This window comes from Neodiprion pinetum, chromosome 2, assembly GCF_021155775.2.
Source record: "Neodiprion pinetum isolate iyNeoPine1 chromosome 2, iyNeoPine1.2, whole genome shotgun sequence".
In the NCBI taxonomy this organism is placed as follows: domain Eukaryota; kingdom Metazoa; phylum Arthropoda; class Insecta; order Hymenoptera; family Diprionidae; genus Neodiprion; species Neodiprion pinetum.
This window is the reverse complement of record NC_060233.1, coordinates 37,540,143-37,563,912: the sequence shown is the minus strand read 5'-3', so window position 1 is coordinate 37,563,912 and position 23,770 is coordinate 37,540,143. Positions and strand designations below refer to the sequence as shown.

At 38.7% G+C, this 23,770-nt stretch overlaps 2 protein-coding genes and 1 long non-coding RNA gene across 14 annotated transcripts in view; 2 read left to right on the top strand and 1 right to left on the bottom strand.

Annotated features, from left to right (window-relative positions):
* The window catches only part of Liprin-gamma, an 82,404-nt gene extending 64,463 nt beyond the window's left edge, over positions 1 to 17,941 (top strand). For 7 of the 12 annotated variants that reach the window (XM_046613808.2, XM_046613799.2, XM_046613807.2 and 4 more), the window contains 10 exons: positions 62 to 413; positions 3,699 to 3,788; positions 5,149 to 5,365; positions 6,185 to 6,440; positions 6,592 to 6,939; positions 7,611 to 7,734; positions 7,851 to 7,995; positions 11,874 to 12,063; positions 14,302 to 14,322; positions 15,198 to 17,941. In XM_046613808.2, coding sequence (XP_046469764.1) covers positions 62 to 413; positions 3,699 to 3,788; positions 5,149 to 5,365; positions 6,185 to 6,440; positions 6,592 to 6,939; positions 7,611 to 7,734; positions 7,851 to 7,995; positions 11,874 to 12,063; positions 14,302 to 14,322; positions 15,198 to 15,446 — 1,992 coding nt within the window. In that variant the 3' untranslated portion in view covers positions 15,447 to 17,941. The remainder of the gene's footprint in view (positions 1 to 61; positions 414 to 3,698; positions 3,789 to 5,148; positions 5,366 to 6,184; positions 6,441 to 6,591; positions 6,940 to 7,610; positions 7,735 to 7,850; positions 7,996 to 11,873; positions 12,064 to 14,301; positions 14,323 to 15,197) is intronic. The other 5 variants (XM_046613801.2, XM_046613806.2, XM_046613805.2 and 2 more) reach the window with 5 other exon arrangements.
* LOC138190415 (uncharacterized) lies at positions 16,908 to 19,110 on the bottom strand. Its single transcript, XR_011176324.1, has 2 exons — positions 18,987 to 19,110; positions 16,908 to 18,883 (listed from the first exon to the last, which is right to left on the bottom strand). It is a non-coding gene; the product is annotated as an uncharacterized lncRNA (long non-coding RNA).
* A 372-nt stretch (positions 19,111 to 19,482) lies between these two features.
* Positions 19,483 to 23,555, top strand: LOC124211865 (luciferin 4-monooxygenase-like). The gene is made up of 7 exons (XM_046611369.2): positions 19,483 to 19,647; positions 20,150 to 20,281; positions 20,455 to 20,662; positions 21,018 to 21,493; positions 21,576 to 21,975; positions 22,080 to 22,321; positions 22,691 to 23,555. The coding sequence occupies exons 1-7, from the start codon at positions 19,645 to 19,647 to the stop codon at positions 22,850 to 22,852; spliced, it is 1,623 nt and encodes a 540-aa protein (XP_046467325.1). The 5' UTR covers positions 19,483 to 19,644; the 3' UTR covers positions 22,853 to 23,555.
* Positions 23,556 to 23,770: the final 215 nt, after the last annotated feature.

Below are 23,770 nucleotides of genomic sequence, written 5' to 3'. Positions count from 1 at the left end.
ACTCTATGAAACATCACGAATCATAAATTAATATTGATTTTGCAAAAAATGATTGAAACAGCTCAAGCGGCAGCTGATGGAGAGGGGCGGGAGCGTCGGGACCTGTCTCAGCGATCAGGAATCGCTGGTATCGTTTCCTCGAGGAAGCGTCAACGGCGCTGCAACCCCAGGTGCCGGGAGCAGCAGCGGAAGTGGTATCCCGCATTTGACCTCGCAACAGCCTCTGGGGGTCACGGAATTAGGGGTAGTTTGCGGCGTGGGCGGGACTGCCGGGGGCGGTGCTGCCGGTGGTGGAGGTCAAGCTGGCGACCGAGGAAGCTGCAGCGCTGACAGCGGGGTGCGAGGTTCCAGCGACCGCGAAAGCGGGGGTGCGACCAGCGTTGGTGGAAATTTATCCGACTCGACGACCGACGGTAAGTCACTGCCGCCTTCCCGGGTTATTCATCTTCTCGCGATCTGGATTAGCCGCGAAGGGTTCTCTCGCGGATTAATTACTCGTCACGGAATTTCCCGAGTCTTTGATCCTCCCCTCTCGACGATTGGCTGTCGGTTCGGAAAATCGGGGGATAAAAGTCAGGATCGTCGAAGAATCTACTGGGTTTATCGACTCTGATTTACGTTTGGATTTCACTCTCGTGTATGACGAACTTGCTATGCAAATGAAAGGTATGTGTTTCATTGAGGATGAGTCAGCCGAAACGTTTGAATAATTATCGTATAATAGGAGAAGAACGATAACTCCTTCAAAAATGGTCGGTAATTTTTTTTTTTTTTTTTTGGCGACACAATTATAGTGAAGACTAATGAAACGACGTCATGATTATGTTACAGAACTGAATCTGAATAAATTCAAATCACACAATTCCTAATTGAGATATCAACTAGTTGAGAGAAATGGTTTTATGATTACTACGTTCAGAATTATTAAACTTTTCGTGTTTTTTGTTTCAATTTTCATATTTTTCGGCTGATTTTGTTCATTATAAAAATCTTCAGAGTTGACCTGAAATCTTTTCCTAGCAATCTAGGTATATATCGTCGCAGTGGAATAAATTCGCATCGGATTTTCGTGAACAATTTCAAATTTAACAATTCAAGAACAAAATTACATTTGCGCATTATACCAGATTCTATATTATGAAGTAAGATTTTTCTAATCATAAAATCGCTTTCAAAAGGTTGATGGATTGGCTTGTCTCATCAGAATTTTCACAAATTCATTTTTATCACATAGTAGGAATGTTTTTTCTCTCTTCCTCACTTTCGATTCAGACAGCTCGGCCGATTCAATTTTATAATTAGAAAATTTGTTCAGTACAGTGGGATTCGAATATTCAATGATGATTGTTGAAAATTGAAGTGGGGTGAGCGTCTGGCAGCCCCAAATAACCGTCGAATATTCCGAAGCAGATTCATTCATCTGTGTGCACCCAAACGACACTTCGTTGCGAATACACTTTACGTTGACTGGTATGGTGGGTAGCTTCAGATTCAACCCCTGCTTAAACTTAATCTCATATGGATTCCCCATTTGCATATTTATACGCGACACGCTGGTTGTCGATGTGGCGATAAACACCCCTTTATCAAATGATCAGCAACAACAACAACGGGGCCATAAATATGTTCATCCAATGAACGAAGTTCCAATTTTTCCGCAAATTTTTGTGACGTTACCTTTTTTTCACGAGGTAACCAAGCCTCGACGTAAATAATTCTCGACATTTTTCACGTGGACAATGGAATGACAATAAACGCCGAATGTAAATTAAGAGACGGTGACGATAAAACGCTTCTGCATGGCGAGTGAGTTCGTTTAATTACCGTTTGCGAAAAACGCGACTGGGACGTGAACTCATCCGCAATAACGGTGAATATTGCACACTTATACTCACTCACGTATGTATGTGTCATATGTATGACGGTTGTCACCTAGAGGTGCAGCCACTTATCACCATAAACGACAAGCAAAAGGTGCATAAACTAGGGAAATGCCCGTTATTAAAAAAAAAATTGCATACCGTGTGCTCATACTTCCCGAATACGTCTCTCGTGTAACGTCAGTCAAGAATATGAAAAATATTATGCAAGTACGACCTCACGGTGTAGGCGTTGACGTTTTTTTTTTTTTTTTCAATTCTGGCAACACATTGAAAAAAATATAATGTAAGTTTCCGACAAATGACTGACTGATAAATCCTCCGACTGCAAAACCAGGACTTTGGTGCAGGGTTTATTATCCTGGTGTTGCGATAGTTTGAACTGACTTTTAGCAGGGAAACTTGTACATATCTAAACGTACCACTAAACTGTACGTGATAATCCCCAGGAGCTCTGCATAAAGTTCGCGGGATTGTTGGATTCTGAGTTTAATCGTAATTCCCAATTAACTCTTTTCAGAGGATTAGATTAATTTATTCTGGGGAAATTCTTGTCGCCTCGGTATTTTACGTTGCACAAAACTTGAGTCAAGACGTAACCAAAGCAAAGGATAAACTGGACGTAGGTCTAGACTGTTTCTTCACTCAGAGGTAGAAAAATGAGCTTTGAATGCGAATTCGTAATGAGAGTCTTTCAAACAACTTTTTCCCGCCGAAGCATACCGCTCAGACCGACAGGAAACCCACAATTTTATGTTAGAAACATTACGTATTTCACGTTTAAGGTAGTTGCCTCGACGTCCGATTGTCAACATATCTCGCACGTAACACCAAAAAGCAACATATAGAACAACTATAAACATTTTTACACCGAGCTGCCTATCAGTGGAATTTTTTTCACCAGAATATCCCTTCGAATCTTTGATTATCGAACGATTCAATTCCAATAGAGACGATAAATGATTTCTCTCGAAATGATTCAGATTACATTCGATCTCTGTAAGTTGTAAAGTCCTTTTTTTCGCGCAAAACTCGCAAGAAATGTCCCGCTGAACCCTATAATGTTAGATGAAATCGGATTTCGGTAAATCAACACACATTTATCGATTGACTGCTTTTTATTACAACTCAATGATGATCTGTGTAGATGCCGACTTGAGAATTATAATCTGAATTAGTTCTTCTTATCGTTCAATTCAGATTTAGATAATAAGTAACGAGACGCTTTTAGAACGGATATTTTCTAAGAATCAGCACCTGACGAAGAAAATGATGTAACGATGCCTTTTTATTATAGCTCTCGAAATAGTACCGAAAAAAATGTGCATATGGTAAAAGTTGTGCTACTTAGCGTCGAATACATTTCAGAAACAATATGTTTTCAACACTTGGATAATTGTCCTTAAAACCAAAATTTTCTTTGAAAAAAAAATTCCTTGGGACCACGCCCTTCTTCAAACACACTTCATTTCCTGTTGTAATTAACTCAATTACAATTATTAACGTGGAAAAAAAAACCACATACCACAAGCTAATTAAAAAAACTGAAGCAGACCAGAGTAACTTTCGTTACTGCGAAACGACCACGTATTTCGTCTGCAAAAAATTGAATTTACTAAAAACGTCCGCTCACCTTTCGAGAGAAAATTTTTCGAATTAAAAAGTTTACACGCACGTACGATATCTTATTTTATTATCTACTTACACGTGCTGATTACCTACAGTATACGAGTATCCACTGCCGTCCTATGCATTTAGCGACATTGAAATACGCCCACTGAGACTTTGTTGATTTTATAAGAAAAATATTCCGCGCAGGGACGCCAACTATTACTGTTGAAGGGAGTGGTCTCGACATGGACAACATCTCCGTGGTGTCTTCGGTTGCGCCACCTCACATGTATCAATGTAAGTGATCATACCATCTATTGCCCATCTTCTCCCATCATGAATAACGCAGTGTCATCTCTACGAATTTCGCAAGGAAAGATAACTCGTTGAGAAAAAAAAAATAAATCATACCTGTTAATACTCGACGACTAAATCGTGTTTTAGTCAAATTGCATTAAATCATGATCAATGTTTATGATATAACATGTATATGCATGCGCATGGTACGATCCGCAAGTGAAGTTATCCTACACCGAAAGGTTTTTCATTATACTTATGTATATATAATCGAATGTTCTCTATGTTGCATTGATGGTGTTGCTTTCGATTTTCGACCTTCGCTAACACACGATCCGCAGTTACAACGAATAGCCTAGCCGCAGTATCAAGTTACGACAGTTTGACACGACAAAATACGACGAGCCATGAATTTTCACACGAGACACGCACCTTTTACAAGTCAATATCCGAGCCTCGCCGACATAAATCTAATTTTCCCACCTTTAATACCAGGCTCCGAAATAGAGAAAGTACGGGGGTGATATTTTTTATTTCCCTTTGTTCCTACGATCGGAACAACGCCCACGTATATTCAACCTGTATGTATACATATGTATAGCGTACAGCTTCCTGCGCTGCGTGAAGAGCGTCGGGATCAATTTTAGCAATCAGCATAGAAATACGAGTTGGTTTGCGGTCTATTCAATCGTAATCAAAGGGTGCGCTCCTTCGGATTTTCTCTCTCAAAACCCTCTCCGCATATTTACACGCTCATACATTCGTGCACGTATCCTACACACACATAGCATATGGTTCAAACGCATTATTCGGAGCTGCGCCGATTCGTCTGCATCATGTATGTAGTACATACACTGGACGTTGGTATTTTCGGTACACGTATCTACATCACGTATATTCATGTTTTGCATTGTCCTACATGTGCCATTTCGTTGTTAATTTTGTCTCCTCTTTTCAATGTCGCTATTATCGATTGAAAACGTTTCTGTCCTACTGATTGTTTCACCCTGAATTCATGAGAATTTTTCAATTTGTGTCAGTCACGGAAATTATTCATTTCACCAGGGTGTTTGAATGCAAAATTACAAAACGAGGGTGAAAGCAAATAAACAAAAAAAAAAGAAACACTGCTCTCTATGCATACGCGCTGTGACAATCGATACGATCGATGTCCAATGATTGTTATACGGTAGATATTGGTTGTACAACCGAACGGTACGCATAGGCGGTTCCGTTCACTGTATACACTAACCGAAATAGTCGACGCAGTTGATTATCATATCCGCAGAAAATATTAATTTTCGAGTGTATGCTAACTCGCACCCACCTCACGGAGTTCTTTTATTCCCCGTGTGTGCAGCAGCTACCACGCCCAAGGATTGCAGCCCAACTTTGTCACCCTTGAACGCGTTCTCAAGGTCAATGGACAATTCCTCGTTGTCTCGGTCGGTGGAACAACTTTCAAGCCCAATGGAGTCCGAACCCAGACGGAACAAACATCCACCTCCCGTTGTCGCACCCTCTGCGCACTCAAGGTCTTCGGCTACGCGGGGAGGACCCTGGGGTTCGATTTCAAGGTGACTTATACGTATATTACTTTACCAGATTTGTGTGACAGGAAAATGAAATGATCAGATTCTGGTTAGGTAGGTATTCTGAGTTTTCATTATATCCTCCCTTATTTTGTTCTCAATTAAGCAAACCAGCAAATATCATTAGAATCACTCCGTAGGACCGAATCCTAGGTCGAAGGGTTTGTTACCCTGGTTAGATTTTACTGGGGAAAAACCGCAGTGAATTTTGATTCGTTTGACCAGAGTCGTTCGATTAATTATTTCGCGGGTGCGTGAATTGGAGTAAACATAATTACCACACGAAATTTCTCTCCATTATTCAGTGAAAGACGAACGAATGTAACGTATACGTACGTATAATTTGATGTGATGCATTATATATGTATATACACTTGCCAAGATTACATGTACGGACCAGATAAACAGTTCGTCTTTTTTATTTCTTTTCGAATTTCTCGTGAATTTTTTCTCCTCACCTCTCCTCAACGTCTTTTCACTCGGCAATTTTCCCCGCGGTATTCATCTCTCCCTCACCCTCGCCATCTCCGAATAACGGATGTTTACCACTCAGGTTTTGAATTCAATCCGAAACGTATGTACGTGTGTGTACGCACCTACGAGTACGACATGAGAGTGTGAGACGGCAGGGAGAGGAGGATGCAGTGATAGAATCGTCGAAGGCCTCCGCATGTAAAAAGGAATTCTTTTCAATTCACAATCAGTCGGTTTAACAATAAAACACGCCGAATCGCGGACTCGGATCCCAATCGCGCGTTATCGAAACAAGGTTCAATAATTTTCCTCCCTTATGATCTCTGACAGGGTGTTCACCCGGACACGGCACCGGAAAACTACTAATACCAATCCCGGGAACGAGGCCTCGGAAACATTCGACCCGTACAGATCGTGGTCGCCACTGACCGAGGAAGGCTACGCCGAGAAGCTGCGGCTCCTGAGGGAAGCTGCGTCTGTCCCCATGGAAAGATGGAGAGCACCGACGGTCCTGGCATGGCTCGAGGTCGCCCTGGGAATGTCCCAGTACGGACCGCGGTGCGCGGAAAACGTCAAGTCCGGAAAAGTAATGTTCATCGATTTGCTATTCCTTCCAATTACCCCGCCTCAAAACCCTCCGCCGATGTAGTAATATATGTATAAGCTAACAGCCGTGCCGAGCTGGCCGGAATTTTGATGGTGAAATTGTGAAATCTAATTCCGATGACGAAAATCAGGTGCTGCTGGAGCTGAACGATGCTGAGCTAGACGCTGGTCTCGGGGTCACTCATCCTTTGCACAGAAAGAAGCTTAGGCTAGCGATCGAGGAACACCGCCACCCGAGTTTGGTGCGATACCCTTGCATAGCTCAGCTCGGCCACACCTGGGTAAGCTCCGAATGGTTGCCGGACTTGGGCCTCGCTCAATACTCTGAGAGCTTCGCGACGAACATGGTCGACGCCAGGATGCTGGACCACCTGAGCAAGAAGGAGCTCGAAAAGTTGCTGGGCGTTACGCGAAAGTCTCATCAAGCCAGTATCGTTCACGGTATTCATCTGCTTCGCATGCTGAACTACGATAGGCAGGTGAGGTGCTTGATGTATAATCAGTTCTTCATCCCATTAGGCAATTACGTCGTTTATCAACGGACTAACAAGGACCCCTGGTTATATCAATATTAATGGCGAACAACGCCGCCGGAGCGTGGTCCTCATTTTACTACATAATCTATGCGAAAATTATTCCATCAATATTATACCTAACACTCACCGTCGAGAATGGATTATCTTTCAGAGTTTCGAAAACCGGATAACTAGTATCTGCTATAAAAGCTGGATAAATTTCTTTCGCGTTTTTGAAAAAATTATATCTCGATTGAACCAACGACGCTTTTTAGTCACTTTCACGTAGCGTATATAATCCAGTCATAATGGACAGGTTCCTAATGTTTTGCATCATTACTTTTGCTTTAATTGCAAGACTAAGTGTATTTTTCTTTTTTTTTTTTTGTTGCATCATTCTCTCATTACCGTTAGTACTATGCCTTTTCTATTCCGACAATCGTAAATGTGCGTTTTCTCCTTCATTGGAATTAAAATTTGTCATAATGTACCGTTATATACCAATGATTCATATTTGTACTGAAAACAAGTAACTATACAAGACAACGGATCCGGCTGGAAATGAAAAATCCGTGTATTAGGACAGTGACGTTGAATTAGTTGTAGCTTAAAAATGATTAATTTTCTTGACGCAGGCACTGGCGGTAAGGAGACACCAATGTGAACAGGTGGACGCAGACCCTTTGGTTTGGACCAATCAGAGGTTTATTAGGTGGGCACGAAATATCGATTTAACCGAATACGCCGAGAACTTGAAAGGTGAGGTTTCTTAAGTGATCGCATATAAACAGTACTTGCGATTCGCTAACGCGGTTCCAGGTTTCCGTAGCTCTTATTTAATCGTGTCACATTCATTAATTCTCCCTCTGTGACAGACTCGGGTGTTCACGGCGCTCTCGTTGTTCTGGAGCCGTCATTCACAGGCGAGATGATGGCCACTGCTCTAGGAATCCCACCAGCGAAACACATGATCCGACGACATCTGACCGCCGAACTTGAAGCTTTGGTACTCCCCGCCAGGTACTCTGTCTACTGTCATCCGGAAGCAGCGCAAGACATCATTCATTAGCTTATTCAATTTTTTAATACAGAGAAATGAAACGTCTTCTCGCTCCAATGACATCCAGTTCACAGTTGCATATACCGTCATCGATTATCACGGTGTTTCCGCCTAGATTTAACGAAGTACTTTTGTCTCTGTTGCCATGGGTTGATCCTGGATCATTCGTACAGCTGATCGTTACTCTGTTTTACCGTCGATTGGCAAAACAACACGATGACATTGAAACGTTGACTTTTTCGGAGTACCCGCATTATTGTCCCGATATCGTGTACGTTTTGAACGACTGGCAGTTACAATCGCCGAATTCGATCGATTGGTCGCGACGTTTTTGAACTTGGAGAATTGACCAGCTGTTCTTTCTCGAATCATCACGCGTCGATGGTCTATTATTCATCAGATAGACTTTGGATAGCCAAAGTTGTCACGGGCAAATTAATTTAGAACGTACTTGGACAGTTGATTAATTGTAAGTTCTCGCGAATCCGATTTTTTCAAAGCACATGCGCATTGATGACACCGATCTGTACGGAGACTACGAAGCGAGATATCGAAAATTCATTTCTAAGATCACGCACTTGCGTCGACTAAAAATTCGACAACGATACTTAGAAAGACAAATGCACGGTAATGATAAAACGCTGATTATATTACCTCGCGAGGTAAATACATAAATCTAAATAATTACTTTGTCCCTTGGACGAGGTAGGGCCGCGGTAACTTTATTCATGACGCGGATATTTTCGTGAAACGAAACGAAGTGAACTTCTTTAAAGAGAAAAAAAAAAAAACGCAAAACCGTTTTATAGGGAGAGAAAAAAAATAGCGGGATTGAAGAGGAAGGTAAAGTAACGCTACGAGTGAAAACTACAAGTCGTTATGAAGGAACTAAAATACCTTTATAAATAATCAAATGATAATAAATATTTGTTTCGGCATACGAAAATTAAGTATAGACGTTCCTTATATACTTAAATAAAATCTAATGGTATCGAATGTTGTACCGAAATTCAACTAGCACAAAAAAAAATCCGTAAATTAGATTTCGATTCCAACGACCTCCCACTTCGTCTACGTTTGTATTTCGGATGCGAGTCAAGCAACGAATTCATTTTCAAAGTCGTTACGATTTCTTCTTTTATATCGATTCAAACAAGCGATAACCCAAAAATTGCTAAATTGAATCAATTAGTTTCGGTATAAATGCGTCGTATTAAATGAACGCAATCGTTGCGATTTCCTATTTTCATACTCATATACATACATATAAATATAAAAATAATTGTAAAATTTTCCATAAACAATAATAGTAATCCTTATAAATGTTGCACGGATTGTCTCCTATTTACATTAACTATGTGTGTATGGTATCGTATAGAGCGTATAAGGTATTAATCGTCAACTCGTTTAGTAAATGATATATAAAGCCTCGTAAAAAATGTCAATACCGAAGCTGGATCGAACTGTTCAAAATCAAAATTGTTGAAAATTAATGTAATAATCTCTAGCTAATTATCATCGTCGCGTAATTTTACAGTTTCTCGTGTACGCGAACGGCACCAAAGTTTTTTATTTTTCTCATAAAACTCGGTATAGAAGTTAAATAACAATGAATTTTATACACAACTACACATTTTACGTGACCTACAGGGGTTACTTACTGATAAATTGCGTGGCGCGAATGAAATGAAATCCTGAAATTTCGATTAATTAGTTTACGAAGTTGATAATAGTTACCGGATTTACATTTCATTCGCGCGTTGTATGATACGAATCTATGCATACCGTTTGAAATTTACATACGCGTACTCGGTCGAATTTTCTCAACTCGACACGTGCGTAACACATTGTAATTTTCAGTGCAAAACATATTTCTTGATGTTAATCGGCAACTCTCGAGGCATTGGCCATATCACCCGTGCGAAATCACGTTATCAGCCTGTATTGGAGTGAGCAATGACGATCCGATAAATTGAACATCGCCAAATGTTGTACCCTTAATTACGACCGCATACACACGATATACCTGACTTCCCAGGAATATATACACACACGTAGATCATACGATACAAAATATACAATCAACATTAATGTACATATACAAACATTCATTTCTACCAATTTAGAGTGAACATATATATCACATATATATATATGGTTTTTACTTCCTATCGATGTGTGATGACGAATCACTATATGAAGGAGTTTTGTTACTGTACAATTGTTTCTGGCTCCTAATAGGTACATTCGTTCAGCTATGTACGGTCCTTCGACTGATTCGTTAATCGGTCGTTCGGATATCAATAAGCGCAACAAAAAAAAAAATGATGAAAAATTATATGAATGTCAAGTATAGCCGTGCCGTAGCCCACAGTTGCTGCTTGCAATGCACTTCGCGCTATGTATAGCACACACATTGTTATTAGTGATCACGGTGTGATTCCTGGTCGGGTGAAACTTCTTTTATCAATTGTTTTGGAAGATTTTAGGCAGTATTTATTATATCAGGCAGGCCTTTTTTCTGCTGTTGTTCCGATAACTCAATTCATCCTGTAACACGACTAGATATTTTGAAAGATTTTCTAAAGCTCACAGAAAAATATTTAAACTAGGATTGGAGGTTACCAAAAAAACGTGGTACCAGCTGGATCCTCGATATCGCTATGATGATTTCGGCTTTCTGTAAATCTGGTCCATCTTATACAAATTATGTAGATTTTATTGCCATTTATTTATTTTCGTATCCTCACTAAGAAGAAAAATTTTTAAAAAAATGTAACGGTTCACGAAGCTTGCTGTCTATCGTTTCAAATATACTTCGAATATAAATTCAAGTAAAATCTACTCGCACGTGGGATTTGTCATAATGTAGGTGTATACTGTCCAGGAATCACACTATTTGCATATATATATTTATATATATCGTTTTGTTTTCGTTTGCAAATCTCAATACTTACATTTCTATAACTGTTCGATGTTACGTTTACCTGGCTCTAATTGTCTTATTATCTGTCGCATCAATAATTCGATTTATTTCTTATCGGTTATTCTCGTTTGTTTCATAATTATATCATATATATATATTTATATTACATATGAGTGTGGATGACGCACTATAGACTGTTAGAGCCCATCTCCTACGTTCTCTCCTATCATATATATGGAGCACAGAATGCTTGTGTATGTATATTATTTATGTTGTAACTAGGTATTTATGGTGATTTTTTGCAAAAAAAAAGCGAGAAAGAAAGAAATGCAGTAAATATCACAACTTATTAAATTTCAAAACTTGACATAACGCGCTAAGCATTCAATCATAAAATCGAAAAAATAACATTGAACCATAAGCAACATGAAAGAAAAATTTCGCGATGCAAATTCTAAGGTTCGATATTTCGTTGAAGATAGAATATTACAATCAAACGATTTTTGCCATAATTTTACTTGACGTTGAGTAGCACTTTGTAAGTAGCCGATGCTGAAAGTAACTTTATGTATACGACGGCCATGTTGATTTCACCTCAATATTCAAATTCACCTGTCAAATATGTGACAAGGATTCAGTATTTATACCGCGATTGGCTAGGGTTGAAAAATAATCTTTCACTTTCGAAATGCGTGTGATTCTCTCTTTAAAATAGCGAGAATTAGAAATAAAAAAAAAAAAAAAAAACATAAAAAAAAAATAAAGAAAACAGCGTTGGAAATTTACTGCATCGCGCAACCGATTCTACGCGAGTGTGTTGAGCCCCAGAGAAGGTACACAGGTATACGTGTGTGTGGATGATACAGAAGTGGTGTAAACCATGTATGAATGAGGGTGGGTGTGTGTGCTTAGAGGTCAACTGGAGGTCGTCCCCAGGGGAAGCATCGGGAGCAGACCGGTTAGCACCGTCAGCGCCGGCGGAAGCCTGGGTCGTGGAAACCGAGCCTTTCATCTCCAGCATCACCAGAGCTCCCTATCAGCCCTTCACATGGCGGCTAACCATAACAGCAACACGGTCGACCGTCGCAGATCCAGTTTAAGGGTAACGAATCATCTCACTTCCCGAGCTTATTCCCTGCATGACGTTTCGTAAGGCACCTGTACACCAAATTATCATCCACACTTTTTGCCCGCTTACTTTTCATCGAGCATTGAAATAAGATGAAGCAATCGAGCTAGAATTTTCATCACACTCTTGTATGAAGGTTTAAAATTTTAAACACTACGTACATATTATGCTCGTTTTTATGTATCGTTGATCACTTATGAGTAGGTAGTTATTACTAAAATTATGAATACTTAACCGTTTCTCCGTTGTGAGTTCGATATGCCAAATTTCAAAAGATTACACCCATGCAATTTGAAAACACATTAATTTCTCGTTTCTCTATTTTGCTAGGGCACAGATAATCATTTCATCTAGTGAACCAGTTGTAAATAATGTATGATTATCACAACATCACACACGTACAATACATATACACGTACAAAATTTATTTTCGCTGGTGCACGATTGCATGTCAACTGCTGATACAACGCACGGCGGCTATATGATCCTTACAGCAAATAAATATGCTTTAGAAATCCCGTTGCAATATAATATGCGACCATGCTGTGAGCTATGGAACACGTATACATAACAGTATTTTATCTAACGTTATATGAACAATTGTCCCTGCATTCTGTGGATCGCGGCAGACCTGCAGTCTTCTTTACTTAAAAAAGGTTCGCTATTACTTACTAACATGCTATAACTTAGGATCATGTTACACGAAATTTCATAACTGCGAGATTAAATTGATGAAGATGTGTGCAAGAAGCAAAGTCATCGTTGCACAATGCGAACGCCGTAAATACGTTCGACTCGTAAACATATTACAAAATTTAATGCAATTGATAAAAAGAAAACAATCTGGTATCGCTTATAGGGCTTCGGTGTAATAAAAAACGAAACTTGTATGTACGAATATATACCGCTGATAAGCGTCAAGTGGCACTTTAAATACCAAGCTTGATGGGCTAATCACTAACGACAATGATCCGTACGTGATTACAAGAGGTAAATAAATGAACAAGTGAAATTCATCAGTTAACGCAATCCAATTCATCGATAAATTCGTGCTCTGTCTATTTTGTCGTATGAATAAAAATCAGCAAATGCCACACAAGTATAATTATGTAATGATGAAATTTGAAGCTAACAATCTTAAACTCATTCTCGGGATTAATGAATTATTGTTTAGACGCGACGCGAAAATATTTTTAATGTTTTACAAACGTATCTTGAACGATTGTTCTCAGAGAAAAAATGGGACCTTGAATACCCGAAGGACAATTCGAGTTTTTGCTAATTGTACAGTGTCAAAAAAATTGGTAAACCAAACACGAAGCTCAAACTAATAGTCGCAATAATGTTACAAACAACGTCGATTCTCATAAAAACTGACTCGATTTTCATCCCAAATTGAATGATTTCAGTTTAAAGTACATGTGTTGATTCTTATTTACATACGATGTATGAAATATCCGAGATTTATAATCTGTCATGCGGCAGAAAAATGAGCTGTAACAAGAGTTAGGACTTTGAAAAAGAGAAAGAAACAGGTTTTACACGCTAGGGTGATTGTTAATGATCCAGTAGCAAGAAACTTTTAACGTTGCAATTTTAACGAGGGGAAATTTCAGAATGTACAAGACTGATGCGCCAGAGAGACTAAAAAACTGCGTAACTTAGAAAATAATTGAAAGAAAAGTTTGATCAGCATTAAAACAAGACAGTACTAACTAACCAACCCGTTTGCTGCTATCACTGTACACTCGGTAGATACTATATATACCTATACTATATTACAAACTGTAAACACTTGTATATGTACATAACATGCCATATACCGTGCCATACTTTATATATACCTACCCATACCGACCTTATACTATACTGACATCTTCCCATGTACGTACATGTAAAATATCAATTCGTATAAGTTAATACCACACTTGTACGTTATTAGCAGTATTTTACAAAATAGTTGCAGGGTAAACTTGTTACCTGTGCCCTAACTCATACGATCGATTTCAATTTACCTATTATTATTATTATTATTATTATTATATACATATATACCTATATCTGTTACGATAATACATCGTCTCAACAGTTCATGTTCGTGTCAATCGTCACGCCACAATACACGATCAATTATTATATTGTAAATATAAAATGTAATTTAAATGTCGATGGTGCGTCGGTTCTTAACTGGCCTGTCTCGTCCTTTAATAGTTGTCATGGAGGAGCTCTCAGGTATGCCAAAACTTAAATTATAGATCAAGTACCCCCGTAATAAAGCCCATAATTAGTAATTACACCTGTTGGTTTTCCATGTTTGTGAGCAAACGCAATCGAATGCCTGTATATCGAATATCATTTTGTCAACAACGTTCGAGACAGCATCATCAATAATCATACTAATTTATTATCATACGCTTGTGGGTTTTTGGTAGACGTACGGCATTGTGTTTCATTTTTAACCAAATATGTATGCAATCTCCAACGGGCACTAATCGTAAGACGTTAGTCGGTAAGTTGGGAACACGGAAATTCCATTTGAATATTGACAATATGCAACGTTTGATTGCACATATTGCAACGATGCCAATAATCACTAAAGCCTTACTATCGCATACTTGCGTATCGAACTAATTGACTTGAAAACGATACTTCGATGGTCGTAGATAGCGTCTATTGTTTGTTTGTATCTTCGATTTGTATAAATTATAATATTGATTTGAAAATTGCACATTTCGAATAGGAAAGGTAACGATTTCGAATTGAAATTTCGAAACAGAAATTATATTCAAAATTTCTGTAACATATAACGAACTCAGGTGTTCCCATTGAAACGAATGATTTTTAGTTATCTAAAACGTATGATTAATTACCAGTAGACACTATCGGTAGCTTATTTCGTATACATATACACCTATACCTATACATATAAGTATACGAACAATGTGCGAAATCGAAAGTGCTTTAACCTTGATTAAAATATAATTAAGTTCCCTCTGTCTGATCCGTTTCCTCGCGATAAAATTCGATATCGCTTTCGTTCCGCTATTATTCCTGCTCGATCGATCGGCGAACCTCGTAATCACACGTGAATATGAACCATTTTCCAGGGATCACTGAGCCGAGCCCTCGGTCTTCGTCCTCGCAGCGAAAAGGCATCCCCGTCGTCATCGTCGGACACCGGAAGTCTCGCGAGCCAGTGTCAGTACGTTCACCACGGGAGCATCGGGAGCCGAGGATCGTCGCCACCTCCTCCTCAACTACCGCCGAGACCGTCGTCGGGTAAACGGCATCGTCGAGTAAAGAGCATCAGCGACATCGAGTACATAAGCAGCGTCGCCGTCAGCACCCCCGTCTGACAAGAGGAACAGGCCCGCCAATCGGGGCCTTACAGAAGCCTCAGCGAGAGGGGCCACTCGCCAAATTCCCAGTCTTCGCATTACGGCTCCTATTCCGGGTACGGCAACGTCCTCCAGGCCGGAAGCGAGTCCTCCCACTACGCCTCACCGAGTTCCCTCTACAGATATCCGGTCCAGAGCGCCGGGACCGGATGCTACTCACCTCAGAGTCCGGAAACGCATTTGCCGCCGCGCATACGTCAGTACGGAAGCCTTGCCGAGGAAGGATGGCCCCACCGTTTCCAAAATTAATCCAAGGCTCGATTAACTGCTTTGCATTCGTTAGCCGCTGTCCGATCGACGATCCTATCGGGGTTTTAAATTATCCTGCATCGAAACGAGGGCGGATTTAAGAGATGGACCTTAGGAGTCACGACCGCGAATAATGACTTTTGAATCGATTCATTTCATACGCCGTCGAGAACGCACGGCGCACGGTTCTGAACACAAATTCATCCTCTGAATTTAGCCATTACGCAATTACTCTAAACCGTTTGAATACCACTTGGATGACGACGAGTTGACCAGCTTCGATGAAACAGAATCGCATATTGAAAGGAATCCGTATCGGAGAAGAATCAATTATTTTCTATTCATCCGCAGACTTGAAACGTCACGGTATTGTATGAAATTGGAAATTGTGGCCGGGAAAGTAACGATTTTTGTTCAGAACTGTAAATCAGGTGAACAGGTTTTTTTCAACAGTGTTATAGAGGTGATAACATTTTTTCCAATTACCACAACTCTGAAATTACTCTTGAAATGCAACGTATACCAGTAGCCGTCATTCTCACCTGCTTAAATATCGTAATATAATACAATATGTATATTAATATACCCTATATTGCCTGCAGTTAACTTTTATCGTCTTAGCAGCTATAAATGTCAAATAATGTACTCTAATTTATCCGGGCATTATATAATATTGTACAGTGACTGCCCTATTTTATGTATTTGTAACTACGTCATCAATCCGAGTAATGACAGTTATTATAGATACTGTAAACAGAATCCGGATATGTGTCCGTGTAATAATGTTGCCCCGTAATCAAGGTTTATTTATTGATCATACTATCGATACGATGCACAGAAAAAAGTACTAAAATATCCTAAGAAAAAAAAAATCATACCAGGGTAGCTGATATTCCAAAGTTTAGCTAATCAAGTACACACTCTTTCCTCCACCGTTCAATATGATATTACAATAAAGATTAGTACAGGAAAATATGGGGGGAACATTTCAAACAATTTCTATATTTATCTGAGACGTATAATCCATACAAAGTAAAGACCGTAATCCAAGCATACAGTAATTTTACAATCAACGACGGTGAACTTACTTCTACAAATTTCTTACTTACAATTTATCAATTTTAAACGTTAGATTTCTGTTGTCGTTAAAAATCCTTAATCTTCTTCCCACATCTGTATTCACACACAGCTATCGATATAACTTACACAGATAAACAGGGAGTCAACTTTGTTGAGTTGATATAGTTATACAAATGTCATAATTCTTTTCGTCATTATTCTTATTATTGATATTAAAATTATTATTACCATTATTATCATTATGACACTATAACTGTGTCTAGTTGAGGACTTGGTCAAGACTTGTATCTCAATTGTTTTGAATTATCTCGGAGAAGCATCTCTTCGTGGCAACAAAAAAGAAAACCTTGTAAGTAGCTCAAATATGATTAAAAAATATTCCGTTTACAGTACACAGCTTACCGAAACTACTAAATGATACGTATCAACAATGCTAATACCCACTACAATTCTTGTGAAAGCTTATATGATAAGATCTTATTGTAACTGCTGAAACGCAAGTAACGGAAATCTTACTACTATCCGTATCCACGTGATGAATCGAAGCCTAATTAATTGCGACTCGAAAGTTACAAATTAATTACCGCAAAAATATTCCGGAAAATATACTTCTATCGAATTCAGTTGTAAAATTATAGAATTCCTAGATCGTAGTGATCATTAAGATAAAACCAACGATAATTCTCGGTATATTCGTTTCTGAAAATATTATTCCGTTCGTAAATTGAGAACAAAAATGAATTTTGACAAAAGTATAGTACTGAATGCACGTATTATCGCCATTTTAATCAACAAATGGATGATTAATACTATAAAAGCATATACGAGTATGTAATTTCATGTACCTAAGTAATTTATTTCACTAAATTAATTTAGGTTTAATTAATATTTATTTGGATTTGGACATATTACATGCGGATGCCATTGTGTTCAAAATAAAAAAAAGGATCCCGTGCAGTACGAGGAATCCGCGTCTAACCGTAATTTATTATTCAAATTATCCAATCAACGTGGAAACAAAGTAAAATAAATACGAAATAACATTGTAAATGCGCTCAATACGGAATGTATATATTTGTGTGAGCTGTACCTACTATCACAAATAAAATTATGATTGTATTGAATTTTCGATTTCATTCATAATCAAGAAAATTTATAATCTCACGTAACCCATCAGCAAGTAACAGGCAATTTCTTAACACACACATCTAATCGAAATTTGATCGGTTTGATTTCAGTTTTGGCTGCAAGTAATACCGATTGACATTACAACCGTTCAAAACCCACGTATAATAATGTAATTCACGTTTTGGATACAGTAAAAATCGCGATTATATAATGTAGATGTAAAAAAAAAAACATCCAGTTTAGTGTAATCATGAATTCTGACTTCTTTTCGAGAAAGTATTTACTGTCAAGGTTAAAAAAACCTAATCGTACTTCACGTATTTTAAAAGTATTAAAAATAGTTCTAAACCGAGTTTGTCTCGCAGCCATTAAGCAGTCTATATAATCAGCGTGAACAGTGCTGCATTGCATAAGCTAGTAAACGATTTTCCCGTTATATGAACTTCGTAATCTTATCTGTCTAAACGTAATAATTCGATAAGTCTCAGAATAATGGATCGCTGACGCCATCGTTGACCCAATTTTAAACATGTTTGTAAATCTCGATTGAAATATACTTTTATCACTCCAAAACGGAAAGTAGAAACATCCATGATCACCTGGAGGATAACTGCTCGTCGCGATTAAATTGTACTCTAGTTTTTCATCCACATAGGTATACGGAATGCGAAACGTTGCAATGTGTTGCTACTATCTAAAATTGCAACTGTCATCGCTCGATTCACTGCACAAATCCCAAGCATCGCCAATTGAATTTATTCAGTTCAACTTTTAGCCAATCGTACACTTTAATAGTACAACAATAGCATGAATAGCACGAACCTCGATATACGTTGCAAAAGAAGTTTCTCAAAAGTAATGAAAATCGAATGTTTCCGTTAAGCAGATTGCGATTTTTCAAATCATAATATTAATATCATCTTAAAATCCATTCATCTCTGAAAACAGAATCAGAATATGTCTTTGTCAAATCCAATACCAAGAGCATTACACGATCGATTATTACACGTAAAAATTGAGTAAGCGTTAAAATTTACGTACAGAGTTCCGAGCCTGTCATAATTTTCTTACATTTGTAAAAATATGTTTACGCACACGGTACCAGGAACACCTGCGATTTATTCAGTAACCTGATCACTGTAATGACAATAAAAATGACAATGCCGAGAATCTGCACCTGCTAGTTCATTATCTAGAAAATTACAATGAACTAGGAACGAAGAGGCAGATAGAAGTCCGTACTAGTGGCTATTTGAAAACTCATCATTACTGTTTAAATTACAAACAAGTTTTTGCAAGAAGAATTCAGATGGCGCGGCGTGACTTGCGTTTGCATGATATTCAATTTTCTCTGATGATACACCCTCGCAACGGCATCAAAGTATCTCGTGTAAGTGCATAGCATCGTAATCTATCGTTTCTTTCACAGCCAACCGAACTATCATCACCCACGGACACCGATTTTCATGAGACAACAACATGACACAAGCTCACCATTTCGTTGTAAAGAGTCTCTTAAGAACACGCTCGTCTTTGGCCAATCGTCATTCGTTCTAGTTGAAACGTGTTATTCGCTCTCCCTCAGTCGTAAGACTGATGTACTGTTTGAAACATTTTCTAGCGGCACATTATCAGATCCCATCAATTACAATAGTAAAAAATCGAAGTTGAAGGCAGATTTTCACTCTCAAATACAAAAATGGTGAGTAAGTTGGCTAGAGACGTCCAAAAGTACACAAATTGTCCGATGTCTAGATACTTTTTTCGACACTTTTAGTATTTCGATGTCGGAGAAGTTCACTAAATTCCCTGACATTGAACTGGTTAATTCAATTAACAATAAGATAAATTGACTGCGCTCTTACGTGTGGATCTTGATCCGCATCGGTGACGTGGTTAAAATTAGAACCACTTTATATTTGATCAAATAGCAGACTCGATTGAGGCTCGCTTTTTGCATTATCGCCATCGATATATCCTGCGATTTGAAATCATCTGCCAGGTAAAATATTCGTTACTTTGAGCACACGGACATTTTATATCAGTTTATAGGTATCGAGAACTAATCGTTTGGCGCGGAAACACGTAAGGGTTTTTGTTGGAGATTTTTTTTTTTTTGTTTTTTTTTTTTATACACTATTATCTAGAAAACAGTACCGGCTACATGCGTAAGCTGGTGAGAAAAATTATGAAATTATTTTCAGAATGATTCGAGGATCACAATTGAGAACAACATACTCAAGGGTAAAGTTGTTCCCTTTCCTCCGTTCGAATACACCAGCTTTGGAGAACTTGTACTAGCAAGACTGAAAAACAATCCGGAATTGGTAGGACAGGTGAGTGTGCGAGAGGACGCTGAATGACTGATTTTCAGATATCTTCTAACCAGATCTGTAGTAATATTGCACCGATGATGGAAGTATCGATAACTGAAGCAAGCTTTCCTTCACGAAAAAATATTTTATTCCAAAACATATCTATTATAAAATGTTGAAAAACGATATTTTAGATTGATGTTACTACTGGCGAAAAATACACCTTCGACACGATGCGTGATGGAAGCGTAAGATGCGCCTTGTGGATGAGGAAACAGGGCTTACTTCCGGGAGACGTTGTTACAATGTGCTCTCACAATCAGCTAGACCTCGCGCTGCCGTGTTTCGCAACCCTGTATCTTGGAGCCGTAATCAACCCCTTGGACGTTGGGATGAACAAAAGTAAATTGTTTTTCGATGACAAAGTTCATAAACTCAAATATACCAGACTCATTGGAATAATAACAGCAGCCATGGAAGTATTACTAATTATTTCAATTGACTAATCGTACATTTCCCAACTAATTTGGGTCATAATTCTAAACAAATGCTTGACACACCGTTAAGTTTTATCGTGACTAAACTCATACGCATACGTGTGCATTGTTGTGACACGAGATGGACAAACTTAATCAGTACTCGAATATACAGTGGGATATGATACACAAAATGAACAAAATTAAGGCCGCAAACGAACACGGGTTATTAATATTATATTAAGCCTTCCACGTTAAAAATGCTGAAATTATTTTTCCAGGGGACTTTATTCATGTGTTGAAAATCACCTCCCCAAAGATGGCATTCGTCAACGAAGATGTAGCCACTACCTTTGCCGAGGCGGTCAAAGAAACAGAGCTAGACGTGAAAATTGTTGTACTAGGCCGCGTTCCAGGCTTTCTTGCGTTTCAAGAAGTGATTGCTGAACAAACAGTCGAAGAGGTCCAGCACTACAGATGCACACCGATAAAAAGTTCTGACGAGACTGCAGTAATTATGTGCACCTCTGGGACCTCAGGTTTCCCAAAAGGTGTTGCATTGGCCCATGCAATTATCCTTAACCAATTGCATACGTCCTTCGCTGACGTATTTAACCATACAGCGCTGATTATCTCATGTCTAGCATGGATCAGCGGGGTATATTCCATGCTGATTTCTGTAGCCGCAAATTCAACCAGGCTTTTACCACCGCCCTTCGAAGAGTACACAGCATGTGCGCTTATCGAAAAGTTTAAAGTAAGTTACAAATCCTATTCAATCCTAGGTGGAACAGCTTGACAACGGACGAGTACACAGTGATACGTTACCCTTTTTCCAGATAAAATCAACTCTTTTGAGCCCCAGCATGCTCGTTAGCTTGGTAAAGTCAGATGCGTTGAAAAAATATGACCTCTCTAGTCTCGAGACAGTCGTGTGCGGTGGTTCTGTTCTACCCGCTAATACTCGGGAAGCCTTCAATGAGATGTTACCACATGCCTCGATCACCGTGGGTTATGGCATGACGGAAGTCGGAGGTGCCATTTCAATTCAGACGAAGAACTCGAAACCTGGATCATGTGGTTCCATCTTGGACAATTTCCAGCTAAAAGTCGTCGATCCAGATACCGGCCGACTACTGGGAGTCAATCAATTGGGTGAACTATTGCTCAAGAATGGGACCACGATGGCTCATTACTACAAGGATCCACAAGCTACAGCGTGCACAATTGACGAGGAAGGTGAGTATATTTATAAATTTGATAGACAATATTTTGGATACTCATATGAAGATTAACTTCTGGCTTCGATTCTAAGGATGTTGCCTTTTGAATTTCCATTTAAGGATGGTTGCACTCGGGAGATCTTGGCTACTATGACGAGGACGGGGAAATCTTTATTGTAGACAGACTAAAAGAAATGATCAAATATCAGGGCTATCAAATATCTCCAGCTGATATCGAAGATGTGCTTTTGTCTCATCCTGGAGTCAAGGAAGCTGTGGTTGTAAGTGTACCGCATCCTGTAGACAACGAGCATCCCATTGCTTTCGTGGTTCGAAGGCAAGCTGCAATAACTGACAAACAGGTACTATGTTCTAAAAAAACTGCAACATAATTTTCATTCAGAGTGAACACTAGTCCATCTACTGTTCAGCGCAGTAATTCATCGAGATATAACTGAAATTCACTAAGGCTATATAGTTTCTATTTATGATAAGATCATGTTTAATATAAATGGTGTGAGAGTGGAAACGACGAATGTGAACATTCCTAAAAGATGAACCCTTGAGCGAAAATGACTATAAAAGAATCAAAAGAGTTTTCCAAACGAATTATTTTGAAACCATCATTTACTAGCTAAACCAATTCGTTGCTGTCTAAGGTCTTTACCCCGATTAAGAGTACACAAATATTCAGTGGTCTCTTTGTCTAACCTCATGAATTCGATTTTCAGGTTACGGAGGAGGAGTTAATTGACTTGGTCGCTACAGAAATGGCTGACAGTAAACGGCTACGTGGTGGTGTTAGATTTGTGGATCATTTACCAAAAACCCCATCAAACAAAGTTCAGCGCAGGGATGTCCGCAAATTGGCAAGAGCTGTGGGGGCAACATAGAAAGATCGCTTGCAATATTCATTATAATGTACAACCACCCCGACGTCTGGATTGACAGCAGTAAAACTTCGCTTGGTTTATCCGAAGCGAACAGTAAAATATAGGAATCTTAAGAGTGCTTGCGACGGTGCAAGCTTTGTATGAGTGATAAATTTCGTAATAAACCTGTGAAAAATCCAGTCTTGATACAAATAATATGAAAACATTTGTCAGTAAATAACAATATGAAATTTGACTAAAGTGGCCGATTTTTTGAATAAGAAGTTCTTATATTAAGACCATGTTTATTACTACTATATAAATGAATTCTATCCCAAATACATGTATTAATATATAAGGAAAGAGAGAGGGACAAAGGAAGACGATAACTCCGCTGAAAGTTTTCACTTTCGGTGCGCGTCCGGCGTCGCACGCCTCTTTTCAGTTAGATTTGAAAACTTAGCAACCTTGTAATATTATATTATAAGTATGATAGGAACTATTTCATATAGTACTTGTCATATTTTTCTTCAGACAGCGTATGATGCATACCGGTTTCCGCATATTGCAATTGAAATTATTGAATGTTTGAACAAATTTAGCAGTCGTGTTTCTCTGTCACTTTGATTCTGTTTATTAAGTTGTTAAATCACTACACACTGACACCTGAACCCTTGTACAACCATTAGGGCATGTCTAATAAACTCAAATTTTGATCAATGAATTTGTAATTTTTCTTCCCCACCTTTAGCGAACCCGTCACATGCATTTCGGCCATAACTTTACATTCATTGATGACAACGCATTCGGTCTGTGCTTAATCGATTTGTTTCGCAAGATGACGTCGATACAGTGGCAGGATAAATTTATTCCAGCACTTTTCAAAATTGCGAAAATTTTTGCCTAAAAAGCAAAGGGGTTAGCCTCACTTTTTTCTTT